The sequence below is a fragment of the Oxyura jamaicensis genome, chromosome 1 (genome assembly GCF_011077185.1).
Source record: "Oxyura jamaicensis isolate SHBP4307 breed ruddy duck chromosome 1, BPBGC_Ojam_1.0, whole genome shotgun sequence".
Lineage (NCBI taxonomy): Eukaryota > Metazoa > Chordata > Aves > Anseriformes > Anatidae > Oxyura > Oxyura jamaicensis.
In genome coordinates this window covers 163158723-163174369 of record NC_048893.1, presented here as the reverse complement: position 1 = coordinate 163174369, position 15647 = coordinate 163158723, and the positions used below count along the sequence as shown (strand labels likewise).

The following is a 15647-nucleotide window of genomic DNA, read 5'->3' as shown; positions in this document are numbered from 1 at the left end:
GGTATGGTTCAGAAGGGAAGACAAAGCAAGGTAAGCAATAGGGACAATAATCAAAATCAATCATACATCTCCGACTTTTGAATTTTCTGTATCAAAACTATCTTTTTTCCAGATTTGTTTTTAAATAACCATTTTTACCCTTTTTTTTAAAAACAACAACAACAACAACAATGACAACAAAAAACATCTTTTTTCTCTCTCAAAATAGCATTTAAGGAGATACTAAGGCAGAAGTAATTATTTTTTTTTCAAATGCATGTTTAAATGTTTGAATGCTTTATGTTTGTTAAAAAATGTGTTAGGATACCAAAGTGAAGGAGACGTGAGACAAAAACAACTGGATTACTCCTGCCTTTTTGTAGTTAGGGGAATAATATGTTTTGTTCCATCAATGTGTCCACTTTACATTATTCAGCACAAAGCTATGTGAAATAAGAATCATGGGAATATCACAATATAAAGGAAAAAGGTACAAATAACAGCTTCATAAACTGAGAGATGTACATAAATAAATCATGTAGATAGGGGCAGTTTGCTTAGCTAGCAAAAAAGAAAAAAAAAAAGGGGGGGGGGGGAATCTGCTTGTTAAACAATAACCACAGAGTGTGCTTTTTTTTTTATGATGTTTTTCACCACAGTAATTCATATTAGAGATAGAAGCAGTTGCATGTTAAATAAAATCATTCAACATTGTTCTTCACACATTACAAAGAGCTGACTTATGTTGTTTTTAGATGCCTCCCATTAGAAAGTAAATATTCCTCTGATGTTATACATTTCAGAAAATTTAATAAAGATGAACTGTAAATAAAATCGCAGGGAGATTTCAGACAGTTTTATTAGCAGATTGTTGAAAAGAAAAAAAAAAAATTAAATACAATAACAGTAAACGTGGTTCTCACATTGAAACCAGGCTCAAATAACTAGGCTACCATAGAAAAATTTCCAATTCTTGCATTATGATGTAAAAACAGATTTTTGTACAGATTTTGTACAACAAAATTCGTAATAACCTTTTTTTCATTTTTAGAAAACTTTAAATATATAGATAAAAATAGACAATTTTCATAGGTCCTACATGAAGATGAGTATGTTCTGTTCCAAGGGCTTGCATAGAGCGCAAATGTGGTTATAATATAGAACAACTAGACATTAATATCTTTAAGATTACAAAAGCATATAAACAATAACATGAGCACAACTTTTCTTCATAATCTATGCAAAAAATAATAATAATAATAATAATAAAATCCAAATAAAAAACAAAATGCCAACCCAAAATCTGTATAACTAAAGAGGGGCAAAAAATTCAACTTACGTTAATATCTCATGGTCTGTAATATTTACAGTTTTTAGCAAGATTCTTTCTAGACATCCAGCTTATAAATTGTTTTCCCCATAATCCTTAGTATTTCCATTTATGTACCAAGCCAAACACTGAGGCATTCCTGAAGGTCTTGAAAGTATACACTGTAAAACTACTAAAACCTACTCACAGGTGACTCTATGCAAGGATCAGAGCAATGGTAAATGCTACTACATATTTCAGTTGTAGGCTTTTAATTCTCTTTCAGATATGAATGATTCAAAAGCTCTAACTTTACAGCTGTTAACCCTTTAAAGACTGCATATGAAAAAACCTGGAGTACAGAATCCCATGTGCTCAAGCAACTATGATAAGTATGAAAAAATCATGGTTAGAAAATAATGTCACTATAAAGTATTAGATAACAATATTTAATGAAAAATATTGCTCAATATTAAAACAAAACAAAACAAAACAAAACAAAAAAAGATGTGAATTTGTATGTACATCTTTTCTATTGTTAAAAAAGGATCATGGTGAAGTAAATATGAACCATACAAAATAAATGTGTACCAATATTGCAAGGAAGACCTACAAACTATACTATAGAAGCTCAGTGCTAGTTTACAAAACATTTTTTTTTTTTTTGGCAAAATAATATTAATATCCAATCAGAAACATTTTTAAAGAAATATTTGCTTTAAGTTAGGCATCACAGACATTTAAGATTCTGATATGTTTCCATGTAATAAATAATATTTTATATGCATAAAACATTAAAGATGAAGAAAGAATAATCATAAAACTTACAGAAATAGCACTGATTCACAAAATCAGTCTTTAAAGGGGTAACCCAAAGGTATGCAAAGCAAAGAACATAATTTTTAGTAATGTAATAAGCATTGTGTTGCAGTTTACTTCCAGTTATCAGCACAAAGGTGAAAACACATATTGTAGCTTTCATAACGACAGTGAAAATAACACATAACCACCCATCAAGGTGGGAGGGACAATAAACTTCAACTGTATCACTCAGTTCTACGTGGAATTGGACTGATACATCAAGTGTTTGCTAGGTTCTCTTTTTTTAGCAACATTTACGTAATATGACATTAACATATAAAAATATTTCTGGCATTTTGACTTGCTGCTCAGCCACAGTCCATTCTTAAAAGTGCACTAATCAGGGCACTAACCAGGGCTCAATATACAAATAAAAGTGGCTGATACAGAATTCTGACTTGTTACCAGATGCTTAAGATCTCATTCAGTAATACTGTGACTCCAGGACAAATATTTACATGCCTGCATGCGTTAAAACTAGAAAGTTGTCTTTCTGACCAACAGGGTGACAAAACAATATTATCTAAAATTTTCATTTCCTAAACGCTAGTTTTCTACTGCATACATAATACCTTCCTTGTGTGATTTGTGTTATATACTGTACATGTGACCAACAGTTTAATAAGAAGCAAAGTATTTTATTTCATAAACCCCTGCCAGTTTACAATGAGAAATTATTACTCTTTTTATTGTATTTTTTTAATTATTTTAGGAAAAGAGACTTTGTGAACAGTAAAACAGTTTCTTTACATTCAGCATTTCTTTTCACTTACACAAAATTCCATTTTACTTAATGTAGTCTAACATACATGTGTTGGTCTCTTGGAAAGCATGTGGAAAAAATGTCTTTAGAAGAAAACCCATGATCATAGTTTGAAAACTGATTGTATCATTTTTTTTCATATTTTTTTTTCATTTTTTTCCTTTTTTTTTTTTTCTTTTTCTTAATAAGAATCTTCTTATGCCCTCTCCAAGTTCATTTCTGAGTTGTCATGCTGGTTTCAATATGATATAATAGTCCATAAGTGTACTTCGACACCGCTGGAAGGATAATTTGATGTGCTCAAATATAGAATCATCAGAGGAGGACAGAATTTGCGTTCCTTGAAAGAGGGAATACTCAGCCTTGTTCTGACCTGCCTGTAATTTTGGTACAATAGTCTGGTGCACAGATGAAGATTTTTACTGTAAGAAGAATGCTACCGTACATTTACAAACATTCTCTAGATCTCCAGGTTGAGCCACAGGAGACAACCAAGAGAGGACACTCTTGAAGAATTCCTTACATTTTTGAAGGACATTGATGAATAAAGTTGAGGAAGTCGCCTTGAAAACACTTTGTTTCCACAGAACTCCTTATGGGTGAATGTCTTACTGCAAAGTTCTTTACCATAGCACAGGTATCTTCAGCAGGAAAAATTCAATACATGACAGTAGTTTTCAAATAAAGTCTTCCATCTAGAATATGAAAAACAAACATTTCCTTTATATAATTATATCTGCAATGAATCAAAAATAAGGGAGAAAAAACACAAGATTTAAAACAACATAATTCTGTAAATTGCCACCTACCATAATTTGTGTTTTAATATTAAAAAACTAAAAAGATTGAACATCATCATTGGCATTTCATGTGACGGTGGTCAAATTAATACCATTAAAAATTATACACACTTTTCAAGTTGTGAATACTGTAGCACCTCCTAAAGCTTTAATATATGCTGTACACATATCAGTGTGAGGGCACTAGGAACGTAGGTGGAGCCCCTGTGCATATGTTTTTACTGATATGCAAACTTAACTGAATAATGCTGAACAGCAATTATTTCCTTCATGGTTGCAGAGCAAAAATACTCTTGCATGCAATTGTTAGTACTCCCATCACTAAAGGCATAGCTCATACTTTCTGATTTAGCTATGTTGTTAAATATACCATGTAATGTAACCATTGTGCACATTTGTAGCTATTTATATAGAACCCAGTATACAATATTTAATCCATATCAGTGAAGTATAGCCTCCTTCCCCCATAAATGAGATTAACTGAACAATTACTATGTTAAAGATGTAAGCATGTCTTTCTCACCATTCTTTTCCACCCAAGTGAGGAGCATATATTTAAGTGAGATATGTGTGATGGCGAGGGAATATGAGAAACAGCAAGCTCACCCACATAGTAACTGTTGACATATATAAACTTGAAGAGGCATAACATATTTTCGCCTAATTTACAAATATAAATGAAATCTTTCTTCTCTGAGAACATAAACCTCTTATGCTCATAGTAATACAAAGATTAAAACAAACAAACAAACAAACAAAAAAAAAAACAGGAAACAGACATGATACATGCTTGATACATGCTTCTTTTGCTGTACTGCAATATATAAATTGTTTCTCTCTTGTGAGTAAAGCACATTGTAAAACAGATTAATTAATTCTGCATGGTGTACAACTATGAAATGCTACTTATATTTCAGAGTGTAATCCATCTGAATGTACAAGTAGTAAGTCAACTCCTGAAGGTTGCATGAACCCCTTCTTTTGGACCAAGTGAATTAGGTCAGCATATATTTATAAAATTTCAGAGATTCTTTTATCTGTTTTGGTTTTCTTAGTTTAACCTCTTACACCAAATCAGTTTTTAAATTTTGAAAAATTTTGAATGAGATCTTAATACACAGGAAAAGAGTTGTGTGCTAAGAATCTATATAAGATTACTGATTTTTTTTCAAACGGTTAGCTATTATTGAAATGTGCAGCTTCACTTCCACAGGCTTCCTATAATTGCTGAGAGAAATAAAAGTTTAACTAGAAATTAGAGAAATGTACATCACATATAGCTGAATAAATACACCCCTTCTTCACAACCCTTTTCATTTTTTATTGTCTGGTTTCTATCAAAGCTGCACAGGAAAAAAAAAAAAAAAAAAAAAAAAAAAAGAATCTCTGCCACTGGTACAGTGATTCTTATCTAGTGTCCCTCTGGTTTTACATTTTGCTACCCCTCTTCCTTATTTTTTTATTTTTTTAATATTCCAAGCTCTTTTTAGCAGAGTGTATGATTCCCACCACTTGGGAGTGCTTCCACGCAGAACCGTTTCCACATTCTCTGTGCTCTTTATAGTCTTTGTGTACTGAAAAGGGATTAAAACAAAAATGAGTAAGGTCTTAAAGAATTTTTTATTCTTCTTTGATGCATGTAGAGAGCTACTAAAATGCTTACGGGAATTCAGGAGAGAACAAAGCTTTGAAAGGGAACTTGGTGAAGCTGAAGGCCTGGTAAACCATCTCAAAGAAAACCTGCAGCAAGTGCTGCAGCAAGCCAGAGCTACTAAGGGCTATAGTCACACATAATTCTCCTACACATTTTGAATAAACACAGTAGACATTTACAGCACTAAAGCTGTCTGGATACCTCTGTACAAGAATTACTCTGTACGCATACCAGCACTTTGGCGATCTCAAATGCTGACTTTCTAATGAGTGCTGTGCATAATTCCCACAACTAAACATTAAGATAACCTACAGTCAGTAACTTGTATTTTATTTTACTATATTAGGTCTCCACATACCTTTGTAAATGAAATATTTATTTAAACATTCTGAATTCAAATTACAGCTGTAGGAAGATGAATCCTTGTAGAAGCCAACAAAAGATCAACAATATGGAGAGAACAGCAGTACATTTTTAAAAGCCTGATATATTTTACACTGTTTAAGAACCCTATCTGGCAGTGATAGGAGATAGGCAGTCAATAGGAGATTTTTCATTATTAATGGAAGATTCTATCAGAACCAGTATTCTGTATCTACAGACAATGAACAGTAATGGAAATGATCAGCTCTACAAAGCATCCCTCTTACAAAGTAGGACGATACTAGCTTATACAATTTACTAACATTTACGATGGATACATACAATTAACATAAATCTTCCTGTTTTACTACCCATATGATAGACTATTAAAAGGGCATCATCTGTATTCATAATAGACTTAAAATGTTATATAGGAACTCAGCAGCTGATCTAATATCATTGCTAGGCTTCTTATGAAATATTATCTATTAACTTGTTTGACTAATTTCCTTAGCATATAGGAAAATGCAGGAAGAATTTGACATGACAATTTTAAAATCAATGCTGTCATGTTATGATGTAGATAAACACTTCCATGACTAAGTCATACTTAGTAAGAGTTTGAAATATGATAATAGTTGTAAATTAATTCCTTTATTTTCTCAAGATTAGTCACAGGAAAAATGAGGCATCAAATTAATATCCTTTTCTTTATAAAAGGTGGCACGTATTGTGCCAACACGGAAAAAGTCACCAAATGGAACAGCCTACCACCCTTTCAAAATAATCATAAGTTTGGGCAAAGAAGAAACAAAAATAATTTCTTTATACTTTTCTTCTAGTATGCTCCTGTCTGTAGCTGAGAATTTCATGTAGCCACTCATGACGAATGTATACCATGTAAACAGCACTGTACTTCCAGAAATAAGATGACTTCAAATTATGGTAGGAAAAAGAGGCAACTCCCAGCTTTGAAGACGAATTATAACTTTGCACCATGTGGTGGCCAAGTACTATAACTCTATCTGATTGCTGTCCCTTTTCCTTTTCCAGACCCTATTCCCTTCTTCCTCACTGTTTCCATCTCAGTTCTCACTGTCCAAAGGTTCTCCTAAATTACTGGAACTTCTCAATGTTGTTTTCAAAGCCACCTAAATCACTTTGCCTCTATGTGTAACCAGTGTTCCTATCTGAATACGAGTGGAGCATTACCACTGATAGCCCTGCATGGTTTCAGGGCTAAAATCACAAGCAAAATCTACAAGTCATGACATAACTATTAATCCTAAATCCCAAATCATGATCATACCTCTGCTTCCTGCCTGCAGATCTGCTTTTATTTGGTATATGCCTAGGTTACATTACTTTTTATTGTTAGCAAATGCAGAATTCATCTATATGCATAAAAAACACTTTAGGCAAAACAAATATGGATTTTTCACATGAACATAGATATATGAACATACACATATACTACACAAACTCTCACACACAGAGTATTCTCTAAAAATATTTAAATTAAGTATCCTTTTAGCTTGCTGAAAATTGTTGATCCATAGTAAACTATCTCAGAATTAACACATAATATAAACTTTAACACATAATATAAATACATAAAATATAATTTCATTCATAGGAATTCAAGAAAAAGCACAAATTGGGAAAATACTGCTAAATTTCTAAATAGAATTGTGCATGATTAGCAGTTTGTCATCTGTTTTAATTGCTTTTTTGCAAATGGCAGTGTTCAGCAAGATCACATAAGCTCATGCTTGTAACTAAAAGTGAAAACACTGCTATTGTTAAATCTCATTTGTTTTGGGCTGTGGACTGAAATGACAGAAATTCTAGCCAGAGTGAGGGAGAATTTTTTAGATCAACTCTTTGTAATTAAAACTCACTTTGAGGTTTTTGAATGAACATGCACGAGTAGTTATAAGGTCTAATAAGTTATAATGCTACAAAAACAAACTAACAACAAAAAAATGGATGTGGCATAAAAGTTTGCAATGCTGAAACAAATCATATGCCTTAAAATGCATTTCCACAGAGACGTCAACTCGGGGATGATTCACACTACTGTTCTATGGACAGCTTATAGTATATCTGTGGGCCTAACATTTTCTTGAGTTAAAAATATAAAGCCTCCCAAATATTATTCTCATTAATATGCATCCTTGTAAAATGATAAAATTCTACAATGAAATGTTAATTGTGATTTTAGTTGCAAACTAAATAAATCATATATTAGATGATAATGCATGTATTTCTGTCATTCACTGCAAGTCACTTCAGGGATGTTTGCCATCCAAATACATCATATTTTAGATTGTATTCTGAGAGCTGCTTTAAAAATAAAAATAATAACAGTGATAAACATGACTATCATAAAAGAATACTGAAGTCTTTAGTTTATGAAAATCTGCAAATCAACATCAAAGGTATGATGTCACACATGAATTTAGTCAGTTGATACCACAGAAAAGAGTACTGAGGAATACTCTCCATAGTACTTGGGTAAGGTGTTTCCTACAGTGAGGAGCTCCGGAATACAAAGGCAATAGAAGAAAAAATCATAGAATTTATGGCAGAATGTCACAGACAGATAACTAGAAAAAAAACACAGAATTTTTTTGCCTTTTTTTTTTTTAAAAAAAAAAAGTATATATATATATATATGAGAAGGAAAAATAATAAGGAAATCAGGAATCTCAGTGGAAACTTTGGAAAGGTAAGATGTCAAGGTTTGGATTTTTTTTTGGTTGATTAATTATTACTGGTGTTATTTTTTATGATTGTAATTTGTGAGTCATAGAACAGTAAATGCCAACCCACAATCCAGGAACCTTTACAAAAAACTGGACCCGGTTTTTGTCACTGGAGTTCCTAATTACTATTAACATAATCTTGTCAAATATGTCATTGATTGAAGTGATCTTCACTCAAGAAAGGTCTTAAGAATATTTAAATGGTAGACCTACTTATCTATTTATGTTTTCAAAGTGAAGAGCATAAGAATACAACTGAAAGAAAGAACAGGATCTATATTTACAGCTCTGACTCAGAAATTATCTGTGACTTCCCTGTTCACCTCCCTGTTCTTCTGTGTCTTCCTTTAACCTTTCTCTTCCTTGTGTGTGGTGATATTTTCTGTATGTTTTATTGTCCTTAGCAAGGTACAACACTGTTATAGCTGAAATCTCAAAGGACTACATTAACACACAAAAAAATTAAAATGGTAGAAAAAAATCATGTTGGAAGTCTATCGCCGCTGCTGGTAACTGAGCTGATGTGAACTTAGATATCTCTTTTAAAACCACACATTGCAACACAAAATTTCCCAGACTAGCCCAAGTGCTCACTAAAGAAAAAAGAAACTTTGTACAGAAATTCTATATATGCTCACCACTGCCACAGCCTATAGCCATTCAAAAAACTGCTAACACCAGTTCTAGCAAGCTGATGTAATTATGAACTTTCTGACTCTCTCTACAAGAAAAGATGGGATGGTAAGTAAATGAAATAATTTATTGTAAGCTAATGAAACATATTTTGTAACTTAAGAATCATTACAGCTCTCTTCCTGATCATTTTATAACTATAATGTAAGAGTGAAAAATATCATGATCCACCCTCAATTCAATAGATTAAAAGAAACAAAATATTTGTGACATAAAAGGGGGATACTTTTATCTAAATAAAAGAAAAGCTGTTCACCTGTGCTAAAGAACATAATAAATGGTGTTTCCTGTTAGGAAGTTGCTTTATCAAAAATGGCAGCTATTTTCTCAGAAGTTATTTCCAGGCACCTGTAATCTAATGAGGTTTGTCCATTTCAAAGAACAGTTGTACGTGCATGCCTGAATGCACACAACCTCTTCAGCCTAGAGCTGATAAAAGCATCTGCAAGTCATAGCTCAGGCACATTTAAATTATATAACTGGTTGGTTTATTTGTTTTAATAAGATGGGGCAAATGTGAATCACAGTGTACTTCTAACCTTTCATTCAACCTGATGTTTTAATCATTTGGAGGAAGAGAAACAAAACAAAAGAAAGGGATGGCAAACAAATGGTAATGATTCATGTGATATTTGATAAGACAGGAATGGGAAGTCAAAATAAAAGCAAGCATATTGTGACAGATGGAAGGGATCTAAGTCAAATTGTAACCCTTCTTTGAAAAACTTGAAGCAGCTAATCAAGGATAAAATCTGTTTTTGTGTACTTTTCATATATTTTATTTAAAATAAAGACAAAAGAGGATGTATTTCCCACCAAAGCAGGAAGATAAAAATGGGAATATACATTTTAAATCATGAGAAAACCATTTATGATGAGATTGATTTCTTTTCAAAGTTTGCAGAGTATGACATAGAATATAAACTCCTGCTTCTGTAAATGTAGTCAGGAAATCAACTGAACAGAACGTTCTGCATTTTTCCTTATAAAATGCAAAACACTATGTTGCAAGGGGAAAAGACCTCTCCTGGTACCCAAGATTAATCAGGACACTGAAGCTTCATGACTCAACAATAAAAAGAAAGGACAGAGAGATCTATACTGTCCTGATATTGTTACTGTTTGATCACATATTGCAGAACATGGTTGAATCCACTGCCCTCTTTCCAAGTAGAACAAGATAGCTATAGGTGGGCTGGACCAAATGTTGAGGCTTTGAAATTTGAGCAGTTGAGCAGTTATTTGGGAAAAAAAAAAAAAAAAAAAAGTTCTTATTCAGTCTTTATGCAAAAAATGGGTGTTTCTCACTGCATGTTCAATAAACTCATGCAGATAGGAAGTATGTAAACTTATTCGGCCAAACACTATCCTAGTTTGCCTTTGTATAACACCAATAAATTAGTTTCAAATTTACATATTGTTATTAATCATACGTCTTTCATTTCTCTATTTAACATTCATGTACAAATATATTTGTGTTAATACTCAGTGCAAATATTAAGGAGGTGGAGATGTTCATGCCTTTCTTTTTAAAATAATAATTTATACTTTGGATATTTTAATTCTGTGTCTGCATTTCCAGATTAAAAAATAAATTAAAAAATAAAAATAAATAAAACATGGAGGTATAAAAAAGAGAGAGTCTAAACACTTTTTTTTTTTTTTTTTTTTTTTCCAAGTTATTTTAACTATTGAACTATTGGGTTCTTCTTTCAGAAAGTTTATCATTTGTTTTAATCATGAATATATGTTTTCATTACATCACTGAATACTGCAGGAGCAAGCAAAGGTCATAAATCTGGTCTCTAGTAAACTGATAAAGCGATGGACTACCTGTATATGTCATTTTCTATTATTTAAAGATCATATAGAAAATCTTTAAAAGAAACAGATTTTGAAAAATCACACTGTCTCTTATTATTGCCTTATGAACTTAGGTACCTTTTTTCTCCTATTTATATAAACAAAACAAAAGTACATCCAGAAAAAGACGACAGAACTGATTACTTAGAATCACTAAACCTACATATTGTGGTCACTTCTATTTTGGGGGTTCTTGGTTGTTCGGTTGTTTGGTTGTTTTTTGTGTGTGGCATTGTATTGTGGTAATTTCTTTTTTTTTTTTTTTTTTTTAAATAAAACAAAACAGAACACCTTCAATGGAATAATCATATGGAAAAGTTATTAAAGGATCTAGTCATAACTTAATGTGATCATCATGTGAGCTCACTGTGCTCAATGCTGTTTGTATCATAAAGTGGATAATGCTTATGCTGATCAATCTGTCCTGCATTAAACAGTTTTAAATTCTATATAAAAGTGTGCTTTACATGCCATCATATTTTCCAAAAGATAAAAATCTGTCTTCACATATTTTTTTTAGCAAGCCAATTAACAAGAAAACTTGAATTTGATAACATAAAATTGAGAAAGAGTTGAGATCAAAATAATGTAATGTAGTTTCTGACTGATACCTTTTTTGTTGTTGTTGTTGCTGTTGTTGTAAAATCTTGATGGAAACAGAAATTTTGAATTGTTTTTTAGTGTGATTTCTTTCCACTTTTCTTCTCAAATCTGATGAAGGCAAGATAGTATTATCTTTTCTAGAGCTTTACCCCTGACTACTTGATAAAACACAAGAAAAGGCTTATTTAATACCTTACCTAACATCTTACCTAATACTCATATGCAGCATATCTCTTCTGATTCACAGAATCATAAATGTATATTACTATTACCTACAAGTTACTTTTATAAACGAGTAAATTTCATTTGATGTAATACCTTAATAACTAAAAGGTAGGCTAATGTTTTGTCATTTTCAGATTAGAATTAAAACCCACAAGTAATACAACTGTATGATCCAGATTGTATTTAATTCCAGTTTCTGAGATGTCATTTCAAATGCTGCAAAATTTATTCCACATTTCAATGGAAAATAGAGGCCATTTAAAGAGATCTTTTAGCTTTACTACTTATATTACCCTACAAATATCAATTACATTATGTGTGGAAACCTATTCTAATATCAATATCACATGAACACTACATTTTTCTTTAATACCCAACCACCCATGTACTCATCTGTATGCTAAAACAGAATAAAGGCCCAATGTAAACCATGAAGAAATGGTTTACATGTAGACCAGGAAGGAATGAAGTTGTAAAATATATAGATTGTACAGTGGCAATCCTATGGAAAATCTATTAAAGATCTGGGGGATGTCAAAAGATATGCAACATAGGCTTGCTGCTTATAGGTATTTTGTATGAAAGCAAGCTTATGGCAGACAATGGAACCAAGCAGTCAGCTCTAGAACAGGAGTCAAGGTGACAGAAAACAAATCAGAAATCATGCCCTAAGAAATGAGCAGTGAACTGAACTCACACATAATCCCTACTATTGAATAGAAACATAAATAGATCCTAATGATGTTCCTGGGGCATAGCATTAGCAACACAGCTTCAAAACTAAAAAAAAAAAAAAAAAAAAAAAAAAAAAAAAAAACCTTCAGGTATGATGAAGGCTTCAAGCTGGAAGATGTATATGGCATTTAACCTAGTAGTCAGCTATCAAGAAATACTTAAGCAAAATGCTTTTACTCCTGTAAGGGAAGGAAAATACTAGCATTTTAAACTATACAAGAACTCTGTTTCTCTGATAAGTACTAATGCTGGCTCAGACATATATATATATTTTTTCAATTCATAATTCACACTAGTTCCCCTAACTCACTGTAATCTTCTGTCTTTGACATGTCTTCACATATGTATTTAAGAACAGTGGTCACAAGACAACCTTTCCTACTCCCTCTCAGTGGTAGCTTAATTTCAAATAGGTACTTCAAAATTACTATTCTTCTCTCCCAGAAAACAAATAAACAAACAAACAAACAAACAAAACACAATTAGCCTGAAGGCCAGGTGGTTTGAATTTGGCACAACTCTTTCTTTGCCAATAAATTCTTCAGGAAAAACAGACAAACAAACAAACAAACAAACAAAAAACTATGTCATGACACACTGTGTCCTGGATGCACCCCTTCTTAGTTTTGCACTTATACTATCTATTTTCATTAGCAACTTATTAATGGTGCTGTACAAGGCACTTTGCAGTACCTCTCCTGGAACAGTGGTTTAGTATGCTGATTACACATGCTCAGGGTGAATTCAAACAAGAATAATTTCAGAACAGGCTTCCAGTTTGATTCAAGGAAGAGAATCCATAACATGTAAATAAAACTCATTTATATGCTTATCATAGGAAGGAAAAACAAACAAACTAATAATTCTTTGTAAATATATTAAATAGTAGAGAGACACAAAACAAGTCTAGAACTAGCAAGAACTTGATTCTGACGTAACTTTCCAAGATGAGAGGTATTAAAATGGTCTTTAAGATAATATTTGTGAGATGATTGATTTCAACTGCAGATTTTAAAGCCCACTTAGTCCAATCCCTAATCTTACACCATTTTAGCAGGAAGTGAGGTAAGAACTGAAAATATCCTGAACATATATACTGAAATTCTGGTTTACTAAAATAGACTTGGTCGTATATTTAATTTTAGCTGGAAAATCTAAGAGTCATAGGTTTTGCAATAATATGGAAAACCTACGGGGAAACCTTACTTTTAATTCCTAAAATTACTGTGTTTTTGTACTCTGAATTTAAGATCAAACTTTGGAACTATTGCCATTTGGAACTGGAAGAGAACTGATTTTTGCAAGTTTTATTAGTATTTTAGCATTTCAGTATTTTAGCACCTGGAACCAGATTGCTTATGATGGCATAGTTACTGCTGTGATAGACACTGTGATTGTCATAACAAATTTGATGATAAGGATGAAAATGGAACTGATCCTCTAGTCAGTTATACCACTTTTATGATGCTTCCACCATTTCCTGTGAAGCCAAGGAGTCTGATCCAACCACAATATTTTTATTTTCAATTCATCAATGTGCCAACATACTGTACTCTCTTCAATACCTAGGAGTACATATCTTTGAGTCAGAGTGTAAAGTTAAAAATTAGAGTAAATTATTGCTGCTTTTTATTTTATGTGTGTATTCAGTATTGCTTGATTACTTGAAAGGACTTGTAGCCAGCATATTGCAGTATGAAACAATATCATGAAAAATACATGTTGTTTAATGCAAGGGTTGCATGAACAGTTTGTTATAGGCAAAATTTGCAGAATCAACAAACAGACTAAATAAACAAGTCAAAATTTGAGTTATCTAACATAGTATTATATATTTTTAACAATCTTTATTCTAATTCCATGCTCTGAAACCAGCACTGTAAATTTCTTTGTCCTGACTTCATAACAGTTTGTTTCTAAGCCTAGCTATAACATTTTGCATTCCATCCTTTCTAACGTCCGTGACAAAACACACTATTATGTTATTGCAGCTTTTTCTAAGCTATTAGAGACTGCATCACTTAAAATAAACAAACAAATAAATAAATAAGGCTGACAAGAGTATAACAGGACTTTTTTTTTTTTTTTTTTTTTTTTCTTTCAACATTACTTACACACATTTTCTCTTTCTCAACCAGGAAAAACAAAATGACATCACATTATCATTACATATGTTGCTGTCTCCCAGGATGCCCTTCAGGTGTTGTGGAACCTTACAATGATCAATGTAAATCCTCAGAAGGGTTAAAATACTAGAGATTTCTTTTTTAAAGCTAGTGATCTACCCTGTAGAATAATCTTTCCTCTTTACAAGCCAGCTGGCACTTCACTGGAAGGATATTTGAGATATATATAACTTGACATACTAATAAAAACAAGTCAAGTTCCATACCAAATCCATTGGAAAGCTGAATGTTTGAATTTTACAAAGCCTAAATTGTTTGATGTTATCATTCTTAATTATATCAATATAAATACAATCACTGCGGGAAAACATCATTTTAAGGATTAAAAAAAAAATATTTGTTTTCCTGTTTTCTACTTACACATTTGTATGAACATTACAGACATATTAAGATTTTATCTTAAAATATAATAATATAAATAATTCCTATTTCTGAAGGACTTTTTTTGTGTATGTATTTTGTTTATGTTTTTTTGTTTTCATCCTACTGTCAAAGAGAAATTATGAAAATTAAGACCTTTGGCCACTATAAAATTACATTGTCAGATCCTTGCCTCATATAAATTTACACAGTTTTTATAGGCAAGGATTTCTTTCCCCTTTCCCCTTTCCCCTTTCCCCTTTCCCCTTTCCCCTTTCCCCTTTCCCCTTCCCTTCCCTTCCCTTCCCTTCCCTTCCCTTCCTCTATTCTCTCATCTCTTCTCATCTTGTCTTCCCCTCCCCCTTCCCCTCTATCTCTCCCCTCTCCTTTCCCCATCCCCTCCCCCTCCCATTCCCCCTCTCTGTCCTTCTCCCCCTTCTTTCCTTTCCTTTCCTTTCCTTTCCTTTCCTTTCCTTTCCTTTCCT

General features: G+C 32.2%; 1 protein-coding gene across 6 annotated transcripts in view; it reads right to left on the bottom strand.

The window, feature by feature from the left end:
- Positions 1-1956: 1956 nt before the first annotated feature.
- DACH1 (dachshund family transcription factor 1) overlaps positions 1957-15647 on the bottom strand; it is a 386987-nt gene continuing 373296 nt past the window's right edge. For all 6 annotated transcript variants that reach the window (XM_035320813.1, XM_035320794.1, XM_035320804.1 and 3 more), the window contains one exon: positions 1957-3607. Coding sequence is in view for 4 of the 6 variants with exons in the window: in XM_035320794.1 (XP_035176685.1) it covers positions 3570-3607 (38 nt within the window). In the remaining 2 variants the exon portion in view is untranslated. The remainder of the gene's footprint in view (positions 3608-15647) is intronic.